The sequence below is a fragment of the Camellia sinensis genome, chromosome 1 (assembly GCF_055761805.1).
Source record: "Camellia sinensis isolate YWXY chromosome 1, ASM5576180v1, whole genome shotgun sequence".
NCBI classification, from domain to species: Eukaryota; Viridiplantae; Streptophyta; class Magnoliopsida; order Ericales; family Theaceae; genus Camellia; species Camellia sinensis.
In genome coordinates this window covers 190,592,605-190,612,344 of record NC_138961.1, presented here as the reverse complement: position 1 = coordinate 190,612,344, position 19,740 = coordinate 190,592,605, and the positions used below count along the sequence as shown (strand labels likewise).

Below are 19,740 nucleotides of genomic sequence, written 5' to 3'. Positions count from 1 at the left end.
GCAAGGAGAGTGAAGGGTTAGGGACGGTTTTGGGTGCCTATGTCCTAAAACCTACGGATTTAGTGCCCTATTTTGCGAAATACCAAGTGAAATAACAACAAAAGGGGTTGACGAACTTACCAGTTAAAAGCAGTGGCTATTTCCTCGAACACGAACTCAGTAATGGCAAGAAAGGAAGGACAGAAGCTCTAGATCAGCAAGAATGAAGAAAAATCAGTAAAGTCGAAATGAAGAAGGAAATGGCGTATATAGGGAAGGAAGACCGCCAAAAATTTGAATTGAAGGGACGTGACTGTTGGCGGCTCAAGGCCAATCAGCACATGACACGTGTCCCTATTGATGGCAGCGTCAGAGCTGAAGAGACAGGAAAGTCAGACGAGGCGTCGACCGAGCAAGTCAAGACACAGGAAGGTCAGACGAGGCATCGACCGAGCAAGACAAGGAACCGAACGCAGAAATTAGCCCGGTCGACTTCTTGCAAAACTGAGAACCGAGGAGTGTTTACCTCGGTCATAACAGGTAATCCCAGTCACGCTTTGGCGGACGGAATTAAGGGGCAATTGAGAAGGAGATTTATGGTTTGGTTTGGGCCGTGGTAATGGCCGGGCAGATTTGGGCCGAACAAGTTTGGGCCACGGTGAAACGGGCCTATCCTAAAAGGTTTTGCTCAGTTAAGGCAAGGCATGGTCGGCCGAGCTGTTTGGCTTCATGGTATAAAACCCGGTCGAGTGAGATGACCGGCGCCAGGCAAGGTGTGGAGGTTCCACGATGCATAATTTAGCTCGGCAAGAAGGCCGGTGGCAAACTAGTATGAGCTGTCCCGAGCTCGGCTATGTCGGGATGCAGCCGAGATCGGTCCTCAATGAGCTTGGTTATTAGAACGCTTGGGCTTGAAGTGCAGCATGGCCATTGGCAGCCGAGATACTACAATCCGGCTGCCGAGCTCCCAGTAGAGTGGGCTGGCAGTTGGGATTAGGTGATGTTCAGTAAGATCTGTGCTGACAGATGGGATAGCAGCACTACGTGTCGAGAGACTAATGGGAGTAGATTTGGGGCGCAGAAGGTATATAAGCGAGTCTGCGCCCCCCATACTAAGCATGACACATTTTTGGTGAGATAAACACTAAACACAACTCAGTCCTTTCTCTCTCTCTATCCCTGGTGTATGTGTCTAACTTGATCGTCGAAGCGGTTTTTCGGCCACACACTGCCGGGTAGCTCACCGCCGTTGTGTTCGCAGGTTGATCGGATAGCCAGGAACTTGAAAGAAAGGAGTGCAGGCTTGCCTGAATATTTGCTCCCCGCACAATAATGATATTGAAAAAAATAATTTTCAGTGGTATTATATGTATTAATTAGTATACTACCTAGTATACCAATATATATTATAACTTACTCATTATATAAATTATAAATATCAAAAATCTCTTAAATTATACCACATCATCAATTGGTACATTAGTTAGTACAATAATTAATGCATATAGCATTATTCAAATAATTTTTATACACTCTTGAAATTTACTTATAGTATGAATTATCTTTTATAATTTTAAAAATTATAATCCGATCCTTTGAAATTTATTATTTTATAACAAATGACTTATTTTATTAATAAATTATTAAGTTAATTAATAATTTTTAATAATGTCAAAAATATATTTTCATTAATAATTCATTTAATTTTATTATTATATAAAAAAACAATTAAAAAAATTGTTTTTTAAATTAATTATTTTAAATAAAAAATTCTTATAAAAGAATATTTATAATTTTATAAATTACAAAAAAATAATACATATGTACTTATAATTTATTCAATTATTAAATAAAAAATGCTCCGTAACTAGAATTCTTGAGCATCGATATATATTGGTAGAAAAATGCTCTGATATAATTTTAGAACATCGGTCTACGTTGTTTCCCTGTTCGTTCTCACTTTTTTCTCTCTTTCGTTTACTTTCGGTCCACCTCCTTTTTTGTTTTTTAAAGTAGAGCCGTGTAAAACAATTATGCTGAGTATTTACTTTAATACTATGTTTAGTTGGGAGGTTTGGAAAGAAATTTAAAAAGAAAAAGAAAAAAAGTGTGTAAAATTAAGTGAAATGTAGGTATATTTTATTTACATTTCACTTAATTTTTCTCTTTCTCTTTCCAAATCTCTATTCAAAACCTCCAATCAAACACAACGTAACAAAATTATTAATTTTTTTGTATATTTTATATGGGTGTTGATTTATATCACATAGGATCTACACTTATGAGAATATTAACTAAAATATTTAATATTTTTTTATACATCTAATATTTTTTATTTACAAGAGAGTAATAAACAAAATTATATATACAACAAATTTGTACAAAATAATGTAATTTTTTGTAGTCAAAACAAATAACTAAATAAATAGACTGTTAATTACAAATATGTCACGGTTATGTTATTTTATTGACAAACTTTATTTATTTATTTTGTATGAATACAAAAAAAAAATAATATTATACATAATCATATTTTGTACTTATTTTTTCATTTCTATACGTAGGAATAGGTCTATGTAAATAATAAATATACATGAAATTCGTTTACTTGTATCTAAAAATAAAAAATATATATAATATTTTTTAAAATAAATTATGAATTTAAATACTCTATATCACTAGTATCTTGAATGCCTACACATAACCGGATTAAGTCGAGAGGATTAATAAATTGTTAAAGTTCATATGAAAATTTGTATAATGAGATCAGTTTTAAGTATATATGGAATGATTTTAAATAAGTTCTAATTAAGTAATTCATCTATCAAATTTGAGTAGTTTAATTTTTCGTAACGTATAATATAGTCAAGTAGAGTTGAGTAATAATTATTAAAGTTTGAATTAATAATTGAATAAGTGTTAAAATTTAATTTATTTATTTAACAAGTCAATATTAAACAAAATTTTATTAATGTACTGCACACAAATTCAACGTGATTAATTTTTATTAACAAGTGAAATTGAGTAAAGTAGTAAATTGTTTGATTCTACTTCAAAAATTTTGAAATTTTAAAACGTGAAAGTCTTGCATATTTGTCCTTTGAAAATCAATGTGAAACGAATTTTAACCATTTATAAGCCAAACAAAAGTATTTTATTTTATTTTATTTTGATAGTGCATATAATTAAATTGATACATGTAATAAGTTGCAAAAAAATAACTCAAAAAATTTTAAAATAAAATTAGAAGAACCAAAGAAAATAGAATGAAATTGAGAGAAACTTTTATTATAAAATCAACTTTTTAAATCTCTCCAATATATATATATATATAAAGATTTGATTTGATGGAAAATATAAATGAAAGTGATTACTCATATCAAAATTATCCATCTAGATATATATAAGAATATTTTAAAATAAAACAAAGGATAAATCAGTACAATTTGTTTTATTTATTTTCTCCATTAAATTTAACAAATCATTCAACAGAGAGAATCTCCAAGTGGCATTTTTACAAACAGCTCACTGACAAAACATCAGCTCTGAAAAATTTGGGCATTTTTGGCCAGCCAAGACAGCTCAAAAAGAGTGTTAGCATTTGATTTGCTGTGTGCTTGCTGGGTTGTACGTCTTGAGAGAGAAAGAGAGAGACAGAGCCACCCAAACTCAAGCCTCCCAGATTCATAGATTACTTCATCTTCTTCTTCCTCAACGATCTGTGAGGCTGTGATCTGCAAGCTATGGAACTCTCTCAAGCTCTGTAACGATCTGCAATCTATCAAACGATCTGAGCTCTCCAGCACAGGTATGTAAATCTCTCTCTCTCTCTCTCTCTCTCGGCCTAATACTGATTTTGTCGATTTGATGTTACTTTGATGTGGTATGAAAGGTAGTGTAATGGGTTCGCGGATTTGCACTTGTGGTTTGCTTCCAATTTGAAAGATTCTTCTTTTAACATGAATTATGTTTTGCTGATTAAATTTGCTTTGTCTGCAATGAATCGATTTACTGATTGAATTGAGTATCAAGATGTTTGTTTGATATCCTATATTCCCAATTTATGCTGTTGAGCGCTATGTTTGGATTGAGTGATTTGGAGAGAAAAGAAAAGAGATGGGGAGATATGTATTTCTCTTACATGTTTGGATAGAAATGAGAAGAAATTGAGAGAAATAGAGAGAAACTCATTTGTCTTGTCACCCTCATTTTCAATATTTTCAAAAGTAGAGAGATTATGAGAGAAAAGAAACTATATTATTTTTATAATACTAATTTTGTCCCTATAAAAATAAAAGAAATAAAATGATTGAAAATATAAAAAGGTTATTTTCGTAATATAATATAAAATAATTTCTTTTTTTTTTTCTTAATGAAATTTAACCAAACAAGAATGAGAGAAATTACAATCATTTCTTTTCTTTTATTTATTCCTTATCCAAACAAAAAAGAGAGAAATCACAATCATTTCTTTTCTTTTATTTTCTCTTATAACTTAAGTAATCATTTCTTTTCTTTTCTCTCCTAGGTTTCCAAACGCAGTATTGTTTGGGGTGTCAGGGTAGTAGTAAGGCCTCGTTTGGTAACAAACTTTTTTGGTAACTTTTTAATTTTTTGGCTAAAATGTGATGTAAAAAAAATTAGTATGTTTAGGATGACTTTTTGGCTTTTTACGAAAAGATGTGCAAAAAGTAGAGAAAAAAGGGAATTTTGACTTTTTGGTATGGGGTGTTGGCTTTTTGGTTTTTTTGTGATTTTTGACTTTTTGGCTAAAAAATTCACTTGCCATACGAGGCCTAAGTATTCCTCTGTCAGACACAAAAAATTAATCTTCAGATTGAAGAAACTTTTTGTCTTGCCAATTCAATTGTTGTTGGTGCTTGCTATTTTTTGCTGCAAATGATAGAATATAGATTTGGCTTTCACATGTTCATTATTTTTGCTTCTCAGTAATATATAAGAAATAGTGATTCTTTGATTAGGTGCCTGCCTACATGGCATTCCATTTTTTTTTTTTAATTTATTTTTGTGTTGAAATTTTCTTTTTATGTTTGGTTAAGTGAGTTTGAACGTCTAGTTAAAATAGAAAGTCTTGTTGGAATACACACTGGCTAAGGTGCTTAGGCAAAATGGAGTGTATTTTTGTGCCTACTTTTGATAGGCAAAATGGCTAGTGGTGTTGGAGTTGCTCTTCGTCCATTCATTTCTCACCTATTACCTTGCTTGCGTTCTCTTCACTTTCGGATACACATGGTTCTGTTTTGTATCCTTCATCATCCTTGTCTCTGCTGACATTTGGATGGTAATCTCAATTCATGCGTCTCCCCCTATTTGTTCTCACTTTTATGCTGAGTTCAATTTAATAATATAATAGAACCTTGAAGAGATTCACTTTATTCACTACTGTCTCTTGGCTTGGTGTGGCTTAGAGGTAGGCAATTCCTTGATGTTTGTAATATTTGTTTGAGATATGTGTTTAATGTTTACAAATTTGTGTAAGTTGTGTCATCAAGAAAACTATTTGAGCTGAAACCACTTGGATAAGTTTCACTGCAACTTAGCTGCCTATCAATGTGATAAAGTGAGGATTAAATAAGTAATCAATTACACAGTTAATTAATGCATATACTTCTTGGGTCCAGTTTTTATTTTTTGTTGCTCCTCACGGTTGTTACCTGTGTCCTTACTTTCTTCCTCTTTATTTTTTTGGCAGATCTAGACGTAAGCAAAATATGGCTGCTGACCTTGTCAATTCCGCAACAAGTGAGAAGCTGACTGAAATGGATTGGACCAAAAACATTGAGATTTGTGAATTAGTAGCGCATGATCAAAGGTACATGTTAGTGATAACTTTCAAATGTTCCAAATACAATTATGTATATCTTGCTTGTGGTTTTTAGTGATCCACATTGTAGTTTTTTATCTTGGTTGGATAATGCTTCAACAAAATTTTAATACTTCAGTTTGGAGAAGATATCTTCTGCTGTTTTTTTTTTTGTTTTTTTGAGGAGCAATAGAAAAATAATACTTAAAAATAGGAAAAGGTACAAAGTAGAAGTACATCAAGGAAGACAAGAGGTCCACCAAGAAAAGAAAAGAGAGAGAAAGGTAATACAGGCAAACAACCTTACAATCTCTAGAGATCAAAAAACAAAGGCACACCCTAAAGGGGGAAGGATCTGAAACTCAAAATGATAACATAGAACAAATCTTGTCCAGTGGATCATCAACATCTTCAAACTTGTCACAAAAAGTTATTGCATTTGTTTCCATCCAAATATCGACCACAACACATAGTGCCATTCTATAGAAATCGAGCCCTCTTAGTAGAAGCAAAACATCTATAATCCACAACAAACATATGGATGCATGAGGTTGAAACTACCCAATCAATCTCCGCCAATTGAAATGAATGGTACCATAATGCCTTGGCCACATGACAATGAAGTAAATGATCAATACTTTTTTGACTTTCTCCTACACATTATGGACCATTATTGAAACAAGTAGCAATTATGAGCATTCCACCACCACAACTGCAACTGCTCTCTTCCTCCCTTCTCTATTTGCTTCTCACAGTAGTGAGTGCTACCACCTACAACAACCATCACTACCTGCCATTGCCAACCTGAGTGCATGTAACATAGATCATTCACTTGACTTCACTAACATAGTCATTATTGCCTACATGTAACTATTGCACTAATCAGTAATGCGATTGCCATCCACGAATTGGGTGATTGAATTAGGAGTTTGAGTTGCTCCTTACCTGTCAGCATGAAGTTCATTTGAGGGATGCCAATTATATTGGCACATTGTGGTGGTGTTGATAGCAATGCGTTTGGTGTGGTGGGTGATCGGCTATGAGGAGCTTGGTTTGATGGTGACCAGTGGTAGAAAAAGGGTAAAGGTGGAATTGTGGAGGGGAAGTGGAGGCCTAGAGCTGTGTTTGATTACAGAGGTGGAAGTGGCTATGACTGGTTATGCTGTGGGTAGTTCGTAAGTATTTAGTTAAAGGTATAAGTAAAAGGAGGGGAAGAACATCTGATGTCATGGAACTGTAAATTTATAGCGGGGTAAAACAGTTGAGTGTATTTGTTGTCAACGGCTGTTAATTAACAACTCTGATGGTAGAGGTCAATGTAATTTTAGAAACCATGTGGAGCACCTTGTACTTGTTAGAAACCTCAAGGGAGGTGAGTGCATATTGCAACACTCATTCCATCATGACTCGTTGACTTCGTTATAATTGCAATCTAGTACCAAACTTTTGACAATTGTACATCATATCTCAACAACTTTATTGCATGTTCCCTTTGGGTGGATCTGCCAACAGTTCATGCCATTGCAGTTGAACCAAAGCCCGTTTTGTTAGGAATTGAGCTTTGAAAGCTAGTTATGGCTTGATACAGCTCATAAAACTTATTCAAAGCCAGGCTTGATCTTTCTCTCTCTCTCTCTCTCTCTCTATATATATATATATATATTTCAATTAACAAATCCATCCCATTTATTGCATTTATCATTTCCTTACAATGTTCACATGTTTGTACAGGCAAGCTAAAGATGTCATCAAAGCTATTAAAAAACGCCTGGGTAGTAAAAACTCAAATACTCAGTTATTTGCAGTTATGGTGAGTATAGACTGGTTTTGGATATTTCTGCATTTTAGGGTGCAAAACAAGGGATTAAAGATTCTTTTATTTTGCCTTGGCCTAGCTTCACTTGGAGCTATTATACAGTGAATACCAACGTCTAGATTTCGTCATCTATCTTTGGCCAACTACATATTTTGTACTTATATACATGTAAACACGTGTATTCGTTGTATTGTGAATTTTTTTTTGGCCTTCTTTTTGTACTATTTATGTATAATTTTTTATTTGGAATGGAGTCTTAGCTTATAGACAAGGTAAGCTTCCAAAGCAACTGTACAGGTCCAATGTGTTTCTTCTTCTGCTGGTCTGTGGTCATAGAGTCATTGAGTAATGATCTGTATTTGCAGTTGTTGGAGATGTTGATGAATAATATTGGCGAGAATGTTCATAAGCAGGTGATTGATACAGGGCTCCTCCCTATTCTTGTGAAGATAGTAAAGAAAAAGGTATATGATTTCTCCAATTGTAATTCCTACTTGTTGGTTGAATTCATTTTGCCAAAAGGCTAATTTTACTGATCTCCCTTTGATAGACAGACTTGCCCATAAGAGAGAAGATATTTCTTCTTCTTGATGCCACACAAACATCCCTTGGTGGAGCTTCTGGGAAGTTCCCTCAATATTATTCTGCATATTATGATCTAGTGGTGAGTACAAAAACTTTGGAATCAAATCAAGCTTAGGGATAGCTCAAGCGTAGCTCACAGGCTGATCCATGGGCTCGTGAGCAGCTCGACTTGATAAACTTGTAATGGCACATTCAACCACCTGTCAATGCTTTGTAGTTGCTGGAATTTAATATATATATATATATTTTTTAAAAAGTAGAAGAAAGGACAAGACTTTTGACAGACATGTCTTGAAATGGAGACCCACGTGTAAACTTTGTGGTTAATGCTTTATTATTGCAATATGTTTACATGTGATAAATTTTAAATTTAATAAATGACCTTTGAGGTGCATAAATCTTGTTTTGTTCTTGAGCTGATCAAGCCAAGTTGGGCCTTGTTCGAGTTCAGCTCATTTATTATTCAAGCTTGTAAACTGGTCTAGAGCTTGGTTCATTGACTTACTAAACAAGCTTGAAAAAGCTAAAACTTGAGCCAAGCCCTAGCTGTTCATGAACAGTGTTTGTTTGCAGCCCTACTTTGGATGCTATACTGATATTGGAATTTTCAGAGTGCAGGGGTACAGTTTCCTCAGAGGCCTCATGTTACTCCATCAAATCATCCTCCTTCAAATGCAAATAAAAATAATTCACTTGGCGGGGAACTTGCTTCTTCTAGACATGAGAAACCTGCAGTAGAAGCAGACCCTCAGACTGTTCCTGAATCTAGGTATCCTTCTTCCAACACAAATGCATCTTTGCCACTCTGTCGCTCCTGCATAGGCTGTCTTTTTCCCTTTCATGAATTAACTAGGGGTTTATGTTGTGTCTGCATCCTTGTAAGGTTGCTTACTTCCATTGAGAATTAATATGTAAATCAACTGTTTTGCCTTGCACACTCAATTGGATTTATAATGTGATTGTTTGAAATGAAATTGAATTAGCTAAATAAGACAGCTAAAAACATGATTAATTATCTTTGTTTTAAGGCTTGATTGGGTTTAAGACACCCATAAAGCTTATCACATTTAAATATAATAAGCCTACCTTGTTCTCTTATGTAAGGAAATCAAGTACATTGAAGTTTATTTGGAATACTTAAGATGCGCATGCATGCTACCGCCCCTTGTATTAGATTTCAAATCATAACTATAATATATTTAAAATATGAATTTTCAAAAACAAGGTTGCATATTACTCCATTTCAGAATTTAATAATTCAATTTAAATGTCTTTAAATAATGATTTTTTCAAGATTTTGTTTGAAATTTGCTCATCGTGATTTTGTTAACAGTGGGCATAAATTATTATTAACAAATCGAATGTGAAACTTGTCTGGCAGATTAATTAGTCTTCTAATGCAGCTCTAGGTTTACAGCACATGCATGCCAAATGTTTGAAGACTATATGAAAATAAGTTTAGTCACCTCCAAATCAAGCAATTATACCTCAAAAAATGAGGAAAATAAGGTAAACTGGATAATAAAACAACCATGCAATTTGCAGAGATATTGAAAACTATTTAACCATGGTTAACTAATAATTAAACTACAAGTAGATCATTAGATGCAATAAAAAGTTTGTAGTCAAATCTCTGTGACTACAGCTGGTAATTCATTTGTACCATTACATATTTTAGAAAGCATTTGTTTAAATCCCCCTTTGTTGGAAGACTGACAGCCAGATCAACTTTATTAGTTTTGTACAGCAACCTTGTCCATATTCAGTGCCTGTGTTAATTCATTCCATTATAAAGGCTTGAAGGTGAAAATTCTCAATTAAGACGACTGGAGTATGTCTATATCTTAATATCTAGACGGTGCTTGCGAGCTTTATCAAATGTTTCAAAGAGAGTCATTTGCATGTTTTTGTTAGTAGAAAGAGTCATTTGGATGTTTTTGTTGTTGGAAGTTTGAATTTCATATGGTATTATATCTTTGTTTATAAATGTCACTTGTTACCTTATTCCTGTTGCTAATTTTTCAGAACACAAGGGCGACCTCATATCTGTTACAAATATTTGAAAGTCATACTAATGGCTAGTTAGCCTAATAATATATATTAATTATTATTTTCCCTAGACAATAATTGAAAAGTGTTTGGTTCTCTTTGTGAAAAAATTCTCAAGTCTCGTAATATGTGTGCAGTATTGTTCAGAAGGCTGCTTCTGCATTGGGGGTTTTAAGAGAAGTCCTTGATGCTGTTGATACCCAACATCCTGAGGTTTGTTGGTGAATTGATACTCTGTATTATGATATCAGTTTATAACAAATGATTTAAATTGAGGTCTTGGAAAATGCATGGTTGAGATGTTTGACATTTCTGGCATAATGAGTCTATCTGATTTTCTGTTTTGGGCTTGAGATTATGTTGGAGAGGTGAAGTATGTTATAGCCGATCAGTTTGAGTAAGTATTGGCAATACAAAAGACTAGGTGCTTGATGGTTGATACTGAATATGTTCAGAATTCTACGTAAGGGTCAATATTCTTAACAGTATCCTTTCCCCTTACAAACAAATAAGCTGTATTGATGTCTCTGCATTGCTCAGGTGATGTGGTTAACATATTTTGCCTAAACAATTTTACCTGATATGCTTTCTGAGGTTTAGGCCATTGTGGAGAGGTTAAGTGTGTCAACATAATTAACTTAATAATTGGAAAGTCAGAAAACTGAGCGGTTGATTATGGATTGTGTTTGTGTTTAGTGGGAAGGTCTACTGTTGTCTTAAGTTCATATATTATACCTGATGGGTAGAATTCTCATGAGCTCCTAATAACATCTTCAAAGGCCAGCCACACGCTTTGTATCATCATACTAAAATTTGCAAACTTTCTTCTATATCAGCTGCAACCTGCCTTCTCTCTCTCTCTCTCTCTCTCTCTCTCACACACACACACACACATACAACAACAACAACAACAAACATCATTATAGAATTTAAGGTTGCATACGACTTAGTATGGATTGACTATCATATTTTGTTCATTTGAAGACATTCTAGGCTTTGAAGTTGCATACAACTAGTTTACCTACCTACACTACGCATTGTTTCTATATGATTTCTGAATGTTTCTGTATATTCAATTGTGTTTTATACAAAGATTACAACCGATATATATAGTAATCCTAAACCTAATCTAAAATAGGAAATAACCCTATACAATCAATCTAATATATACAATCAATCTAATTGATATATTTCCATAAGTAACATAATATTCTCACACCCCCGCTCAAACGTAAGGTGTTTTAGTAGAAAACACTGAGAGTTTGCCAAGAAGAAACTGAAATCGAGCTGTAGCGTAAGTCTTCGTATAGAAATCAGCAAGTTGCAATGTCGAAGAGACGAAAAGAAGTGAGATGGAGTCAGACTGCAGATGCTGACATACAAAATGACAATCAATCTCAATGTGCTTCATCCGCTCATGAAAGACAGTGTTATGGGCAATCTGAATAGCACTGCGGTTGTCACAGTAAAGGGAGGTCAGAGAAGATTGAGGAGCACCCAAATCAGTCAAGAGACAACGAAGCCAAACAATCTCAGCAGTGGCATGAGCCATAGCACGGTACTCAATCTCGGCAGTGGAACGAGCAACAACAGTCTGTTTCTTGCTCTTTCAAGAAATCAAGGAATCACCAAGAAACATGCAGAGGCCAGAAGTGGACTTGCGATCAATGACATCACCAGCTCAATCAGAATCAGCACAAGCCAGCAAGTCCAAAGAGGAAGTAGAAGACAACAGTAAACCCTGAAATATAGTACGTCGGAGATAGCAAAGAATCTGAATCAAAGCAGCCTAATGTGTAGAACAAGGAACAAAAACAAACTAACTAGCCACATGAACAGCATAGGCAAGATTAGGGCGAGTAACCGTCAGATAGACTAAGCGGCCCACAAGCTCGCAATACAAAGTAGGATCATCCAGTGGGACACTATCAGTAATGTTAAGCTTCACATTAAGCTCAATGGGGGTATCGGAAATTTTAGTGTCAGTAAGACTGGCACAGTGAATAACCTCATTGGCGTATGTGGCTTGAGACAGAAAGTAGCCATTGGGAGAAGAAGCTACCTCAATATTAAGAAAATACCGTAATGGTCTCAGATCCTTCATTTCGAAAGTGCGGAAGAGATGCTGCTTGACCTCAGAGATAGTAGAAGTGTCAGAGCTAGTAATGATCATATCATCCATATACAGTAAGAGAGCAACAAAACCAGCTGAGGTATGTCTCAGAAATAAAGCAGAGTCGGAAGCAGAAGGATGAAATCCAAGCTTAATAATAGCAGTCTGAAAGCAATCATACCAAGCATGAGGAGATTGCTTCAAACTACACAGAGCATGCCGAAGACAACAAATTTGCCCAGAGGAGTGGGGAAGGCCAAGGGGTGGACGCATGTAGACCTACTCAATGAGATAACCATTAAGAAAAGTATTCTTAACTTCCATCTAATAGAGAGGCCAATGGCGAATAGCGGCAATAGAAATCAAGGTACGGATAGTAGTCATCTTGGCAACAGGGGTAAAGGTCTCCTCATAATCAAAACCATACTCCTGCAAGAAACCCTTGGTAACCAGGCGAGTTTTGTATCACTCGAGAGAACCATCAAAATGAGTCTTGACTTTATAGACCCATTTGCAACCAATTAAATTCTTGCCAACAGGCAACGGAATCAACGCCCAAGTGTTAGTCTTCTGCAAGGCAAACAACTCATCCTCCATAGCTCGAACCCAATTGGGATCCTGATAGGCCTCTTTATAAGACTGAGGTTTTGAAAAACAATGAATAGCAAACAAAAAAGTACAATAGAAAGTAGAAAAACATTTATTAGACCAACCCAACTTGTTTGGAGGATGATGCGCTCGAGTGGGATATCGGTGTGTAGCAGGATCAGAGTCGTCAGAAATAGGAGGATCAGTAGTACGGGCAGAGACAATTGGTGGAGGGAGAACCTGGCGACAAGAATAAACTAACAATGGAGGAGGAGAAGGAGTAAGCCGGGGAGAAGGAAGAGAAGAGGGAGCAGATTCATAGGGTTCAGTGGAGAAAGACTCAGCAAGAGTGTGGTAGGAGGAGAATAGGCAACAAGGTCATAGGGAACAGTAGAGATGTACTTATTATGACCTCAGAAGGAAATGGATCAATATGAATCAAATCCTCTTTGAAAACCGGAGCAGTGATAGGAGGAAGCTAAAAGTAAGGCTGATGTTCGAGAAAAGAAACATGACAGGAGACATAAAGACGACGAGAAACAGGATCGTAACATCAATAGTCTTTCTGAGTAGGACTATAACCCAAAACGATGCATAGGACAGATCGGGCATTAAGTCTGGTTCAATCTTCGCAAGGAAAAAGGACAAAACAAGCAGACCTAAACACACGAAGGAGAAAGTAATTAGGAATTTGGGAGAACAAAGCCTCATAAGGAGACGGACCAGAAAGAAGGGAAATAGGCATGTGGTTGAGAAGAAAAGCAGCAGTAAGAAATGCCTGCCCCCAAAACGGAGCCGGAACTGAGGCAGAGAGAAGAAAAAACCTAGCTGTCTCAAGGAGATGACGATGTTTATGTTCGGCTCGACCATTTTAGGCAGATGTATCTGTACAGAAAATTTGGTGAATGATACCCAAATTGGCCAAATACTCACAAAACTCATTTTTAAAATATTCCCCACCCAAGTCAGACCGTAACACTTTAATTGTAGACTCAAATTGAGTAGTAATCATAGACTGGAAGGTACGGTATATTTTATAAAAATCGGACTTATGAGTCATAAGATAAACCCAAGTATAACGGGTGCAGTCGTCAACAAATGACACAATAGTATGCAGAACCTTTGGTGAGAACAGGAGAAGAGCCCCAAACATCAGTATGAACTAACGAAAACGGTGTATCGGATATAGAAGCACTTTAACGAAAAGGTAAGGTTGTCATTTTGGTAAGTTTATACCCCCGACATTTAGTAAGTTCGCTAGGAGAAATTTTACCCAATATACCTGATTGAACTAAAGACTGTAAGCGGTTAGCAGACAAATGCCCTATGAAGCACGGACACAGACACACGACACAGACGCGACACGCGGACACGTAAATTTTCAAAAAATAGGGGACACGACACGCTGGGGACACGTTCAATATATATAATTAATTTTATTTATTATATGTCATAAAATTATAAAAAAAATCGTTAAAAGGTATAAAATATACAAAATAACACTATTAAAATTATAAAAAATAAACATTTAATTGATTTAACATCATATGTATCATTCACAAATAACATAAAATTAATAAACATACATTATTAAAATTAACAAAATTAATCCAAAAAAAAAATTTATATACTCAAATAATAGAGGCATAGCTAAGAGAAAAAAGAAAAAAGAAAAAAAATGAAAGACAGGAAGAGAGAGAGGGATCAGTCCTATATAAAAGAAAAAATAACTATAACTCATTATATAAAAGAAAAAATAAAAAATAAAAGAAACGAAATCAGACAGAGGGTGCGAGAGAGAGAGAGAGAGAGACATCGACTGAGAAGATCGGAGAGGAAGAAGAAGAAGACGAAGAAGATCGATGACGAAGAGCAGTGTGTACCTTAACGACGGGCGACGACGAGACACGAGTGACGACCAATGAGGAGAGACGATCGACGAGGAGCGACGACTGACAAGGAGCGAAGACGAACGACGAGCAACCAAGTCCTCTCTTTCTCTCCCTTTCTCTTTTGTTCTCCCTTTCTATTCTGTGCTAATCAAATTAGGGCATATATTTCTGTTTTACTTATTTACAAATTGCCCCCAAAAAAGTCTTGTAAATTGTGAAATTACCTCGAACGTGTCCTGAAAGTGTCTATAACGTGTCCGGATGTAAAAAAATTTTAAAAAAAAGGGGACACTCTTTGCTGCGTGTCGGACACGTGTCCACCGTGTGTTCGACACGTGTCCACCGCGTGTCTGACACTGGTATGGAGCCCTCGGAGAGGTGTCCGTGCTTCATTGCTAGAATGCCATAAGTAGAAAGGACTGGACAGAGAATCTAACTAAAAAGAGGAAAAGACAGTAGGAGAGGTGGTCATAGGTAGATGCAAGCTCTCCACCACATGGAGGTCTCCAACTCTACGTCCAGTTCCAATCTGCTGCTTGGACATCCGATCTTGCACAGAACAAATAGAAGAAGAAAAGATAACATCAAAACCGGAGACATCAAGCTGACTGATAGATAATAAACTGACAGATAACTGAGGAACAGAAAGGACAGATGAAATAGAGACAATAGACATAACAGATGATAAGACAGACCCAACAGATATAACAGACATACCAGATCCATTAGCAGCATTAACAGTAATAGGAAAGAGAGAAGGAGTTCAATTTTGAAGTAAGGAGAGATAAGGAGTCATATGATAAGAGACACCAGAGTAAAAAATCTAGACAGACGATGAGATACCTGAAGAAGACCCAAGCAAATTTGAATGAAGAGAGGAAACAATAGTGGCAGATGGAGATGGTTAAGAGGTAGACAGTATATGCTGAAGCTGACTAATCTGAGTACTCAAGGAAACTAAGTTAGGGCCAAGAGTCGAGGGAGATGCAGTATAAGGGGTGGCGCAGAATTGGGTCTGAGACTGTTGAGAAGATGAGGCAGGCAAACATCCCTTCTGAGGACAGTGATACTTCTAATGCCCTCGTTGATGGCAAAGGCACACTCATCAGAAGGCAAAGACATTGTAATAACCAGAAAGCTAAGGGATTCAAGTGGAATAAATCCTAAATAGCCAAACAGAGGTCGAAGGGTAACAGAAATAATGGGTCAAACAGTAATAAGGAGACCTGAGGTTTGAGACTATAATAAACCAAGAGCAATATCAAATGCTCAAGTACGACCCAAGCAGAACCACATAGAGAGAGAGAGAGAGAGAACCAGAGCCAAAGTCGACAATGGACTGCAGCAGCCGACACAGAGCAAAAGTCGAAGTCAAAGCCGATCGAGAAGAACAAGGGCAGACACCTCTTTAATCTCGCGAACCAGAGAGATCACACTTGCGAGTCTGAGAGAGGGAGGTCACGACCAAGTGAATCCAGTAAGAGAAAACTAGGGCCCGATTTTGGTGAGAACAGAGGCTGATCACGATGCTGGTACTCTTGTGACTTTGGAGAATAGAGATGTATCACAGAGGAGATGGGTTATTCGAATCACAAACCAGACTAAGCTTCAAACTGAGAAACGACAACCAACAAGACTAGGGTTTCGCACACGGCTCTGATACCATGTACGATTTTTGAATATTTTTGTATATTCAATTGTGTTTCATACAAAGATTACAACCGATATATATAGCAATTCTAAACCTAATCTAGAATAGGAAATAACCCTATATAATCAATCTAATATATGCAATCAACCTAATTGATATATTTCCATAAGTAACATAACATTCTCACAGTTTCAACATATTTTTTTCTGCACATAAAAACACAAAAGAGGGGCTGTCCAATCTGCAAGTTCAAAGAATCAACAAAATCAACCAAATTCTTAAGGTAGGCATGGTTCTCCTAGAGGTCCAGCTGTACAAAAATGGCCAAAAAACTTATCGTTAACTGGAAAGTTCCTATTCCGCTTCATCCAAAGAAGCCATATAAAGCACAAATGATTGGCCTTTGTGTGATTGTTTCATCAATGAATTTGTAGTGCTGATATGTAACATATGCATTGTTCATTCATTTTGACTCTCACAATATCATTATTTTAGGGAGCAAAGGATGAGTTCACACTTGATCTTGTGGAACAATGTTCGTTTCAGAAGCAACGACTAATGCATCTTGTAATGACTTCTCGGTAAGCCCTCATGTATTCATTTATGCCCTTTGACTGAATGCCCTTTTTGTGTTACCTCGGCTTCTGCATGTTATGCCATTTAATACTAAATCTGGTTATGAAGTAACAATAGTGCAACAAAATTAAGAAAATGCATTGGTTAATCTCTCCAAAAAAGAGAGATATTCACGTTACATGGACTCTTCTATTTCTCCCGGAGTACCTTGTGCATTGGATACAACAAGGGTGAGGGTATGGAATGTGTCTAACACCTGTACCCAATTTAAACACCTAGATCCTTAATTTTTTATGATGTTTGAAGAAGAAGAAACTCAGATTTTAATCTCTCATATAGATGTGGGAGAGAAATTTCATATTTTTCTAATGCTATTTAATTTCAAGGACAATTCTACCTAATTTACAATAGAGCAATGCTACATCCACCGAATTTTTCTTGCCCGAATTTGTGCATGCCAGTCGTCCTGCCGGTCATCCGGCAACAAGGGTGGCAGTTGTGGTTGACAACCACGGTTGATAAAGATTGCACTAGTCGTCCGGGCGGTCGACCGGTACGCACAAATTCGGGCGATTTGGGCGAACTCAAATTCGGTGGACGAATCATTTTTCTTCACAATAACCTATCTAAGAATATTATAAAATTGTGTTGATGATGAGTCCCCATACCTATATCCAACTTTTGAATACATATCTCAATATACTAAGATTTAGGTTTATTAAGGTCTGATACTTGGACGTGCACCTGATACTCATACATGAGTCCATGTAAATATCATCTATTTATATGGGTGCTTCACTTTATTATAATCACCTGCCTTCATTGCTTTTCTCATTTCAATTTAATTTAATTTGGGAGGGTGTTTCTCTGAAGGGAGTTTGAACATAATTACTTAAAACGGATATTAGTTTGATATTGAAGTATGTGAAGTGGAGCTTGGTATTTGTAATTTTAAGTGGTGCTTGTTATATTTTCCAGAGATGAGAAAGTCGTTTCTCGAGCAATTGACTTGAATGAGCAGCTCCAGAAACAACTTGCAAGACATGATGTTCTTATTTCTGGTAGGCCAACATCTACTTCAACTCATTTTGTCCATGAAGAAGCCGAGGGGGAAGAGGAAGCTGAACAGCTGTTCCGAAGGTATACATGTTCATATTTGCCCTAGGTTTCTGCCTCAAACATGAGATTTACCTGACCATTATCTGTTGGGCATGAATGATCTGTTCTTCGTAAAGTCATAAGTTGTCAATAATTTGAGAGGGGTTGACTCTCTATCACTCGTCTGTAATATGGTCGAGGTTTTTAAAGGCGAATGCGTAACATGAGGCAACGTGTAAGCCTAAAGACGTTGAGACATAAACATTTTGAATTTTTATATTGAATAAATAAATAAAATCACTTAAAATATAAAAATATATATTAAAAATTAAATGTAAAGGTGTAAATACTTTTTTTTCCTCAGTGTCAAATATTTCACTGCAAAGAAGAAAGTTTGCCCTCATCAAAGGTGAAAATGGCATTCTCAGCTTCAGTTATCAAGCTTCTCACTTGAGCTTTAGCTTTGTGTTTTTTCTTGATTGGTCATTTACTTTAACTTTTATGTTTAGACCATGTAATAGAAGTTTAATAACAACCCAGACAAGCTCTTCATATACATTACTCTTCGTATGTTTATGTATGCATACAAGGCGCACGCCTTAGACGGTGATGCGCAAGCCTTTGGGAAGTGTTACCTAAAAATCCAAATCTTGATGCCTTGCTTCAAGATGAGCCTCAGTTACGCCTGTTAAAACTTTGAATATGGTTGTTGATATCGATTTGCAATTTGTATTCTCGAGTTTCTAATGTGAATTGACTTTTGAATTGAAAGGATAAGAAAAGGGAAAGCTTGTGCACAGCCTGAAGATGAAGAGCGTCAAATAGAGCGACCCTTTGAATCTCAGATTCCTCCAGAAAGACTGAACCGTCCACTTATACGACCATTGATTTCTGACCCATCTGAAGAATCCAATGCACTTCGTCCAGCCGTCGTAATTCCACCTCCGCCTGCAAAACATATTGAGCGAGAGAAATTCTTCCAGGAGAACAAAGCGGATGGTTCTGGTCTGGCTGGTCATGTCAGAGGCCTCTCATTGCACAGTCGCAATGGAAGTACCTCTTACAGTGGAAGCATCGACAGTGACTGAGCAAGCACACTAAAAATGTCTCCCATTTTTCATTGCAGTTTCTGAATTTCGGACCTTACTGATTGTGCCCTTCTCCTGTGAAATGTGGACATGACTTATTTGCTATTTGCTGTGGCTGCTCAATTTGCCGTGATATCTCTTTGATACGAGTATTGGGGCAATCTATGATCTACCAAAGTTCTGACTGGTGGAAATTGGATATATATATATATATGATAATAAGTTTGTGACATCCTAGAGTTTGTGGTTTCAGGCTTTGCCAATTCTAAACTAATGCAAATTTGTCAGCCATTCTCTGGCCTCTTACTTTATAATACACAATTCTTTAGTATAGTCATGCACCAACAAAATGGCTGAAACTTTGTAGTTTATTGGTATTGTTTGTTAACAGTTTAAATGGATTGTTCATGTTATTTTTGGTCATGCAGCTACAAAATGATTGAAACAGTGTAGTTTATTGGTGTTGTTTGTGGGCTTATGA

The 19,740-nt window shown here is 36.2% G+C and overlaps 1 protein-coding gene across 1 annotated transcript; it reads left to right on the top strand.

Annotated features, from left to right (window-relative positions):
• Nucleotides 1-3,347: 3,347 nt before the first annotated feature.
• On the top strand, nt 3,348-19,716 carry LOC145824010 (ENTH/VHS/GAT family protein). Its single transcript, XM_082923597.1, has 10 exons — nt 3,348-3,787; nt 5,693-5,812; nt 7,535-7,613; nt 7,985-8,083; nt 8,170-8,283; nt 8,816-8,973; nt 10,391-10,466; nt 16,993-17,078; nt 18,052-18,213; nt 18,944-19,716. The coding sequence occupies exons 2-10, from the start codon at nt 5,712-5,714 to the stop codon at nt 19,257-19,259; spliced, it is 1,191 nt and encodes a 396-aa protein (XP_082779723.1). The 5' UTR covers nt 3,348-3,787; nt 5,693-5,711; the 3' UTR covers nt 19,260-19,716.
• The last annotated feature ends 24 nt before the right edge of the window (nt 19,717-19,740 follow it).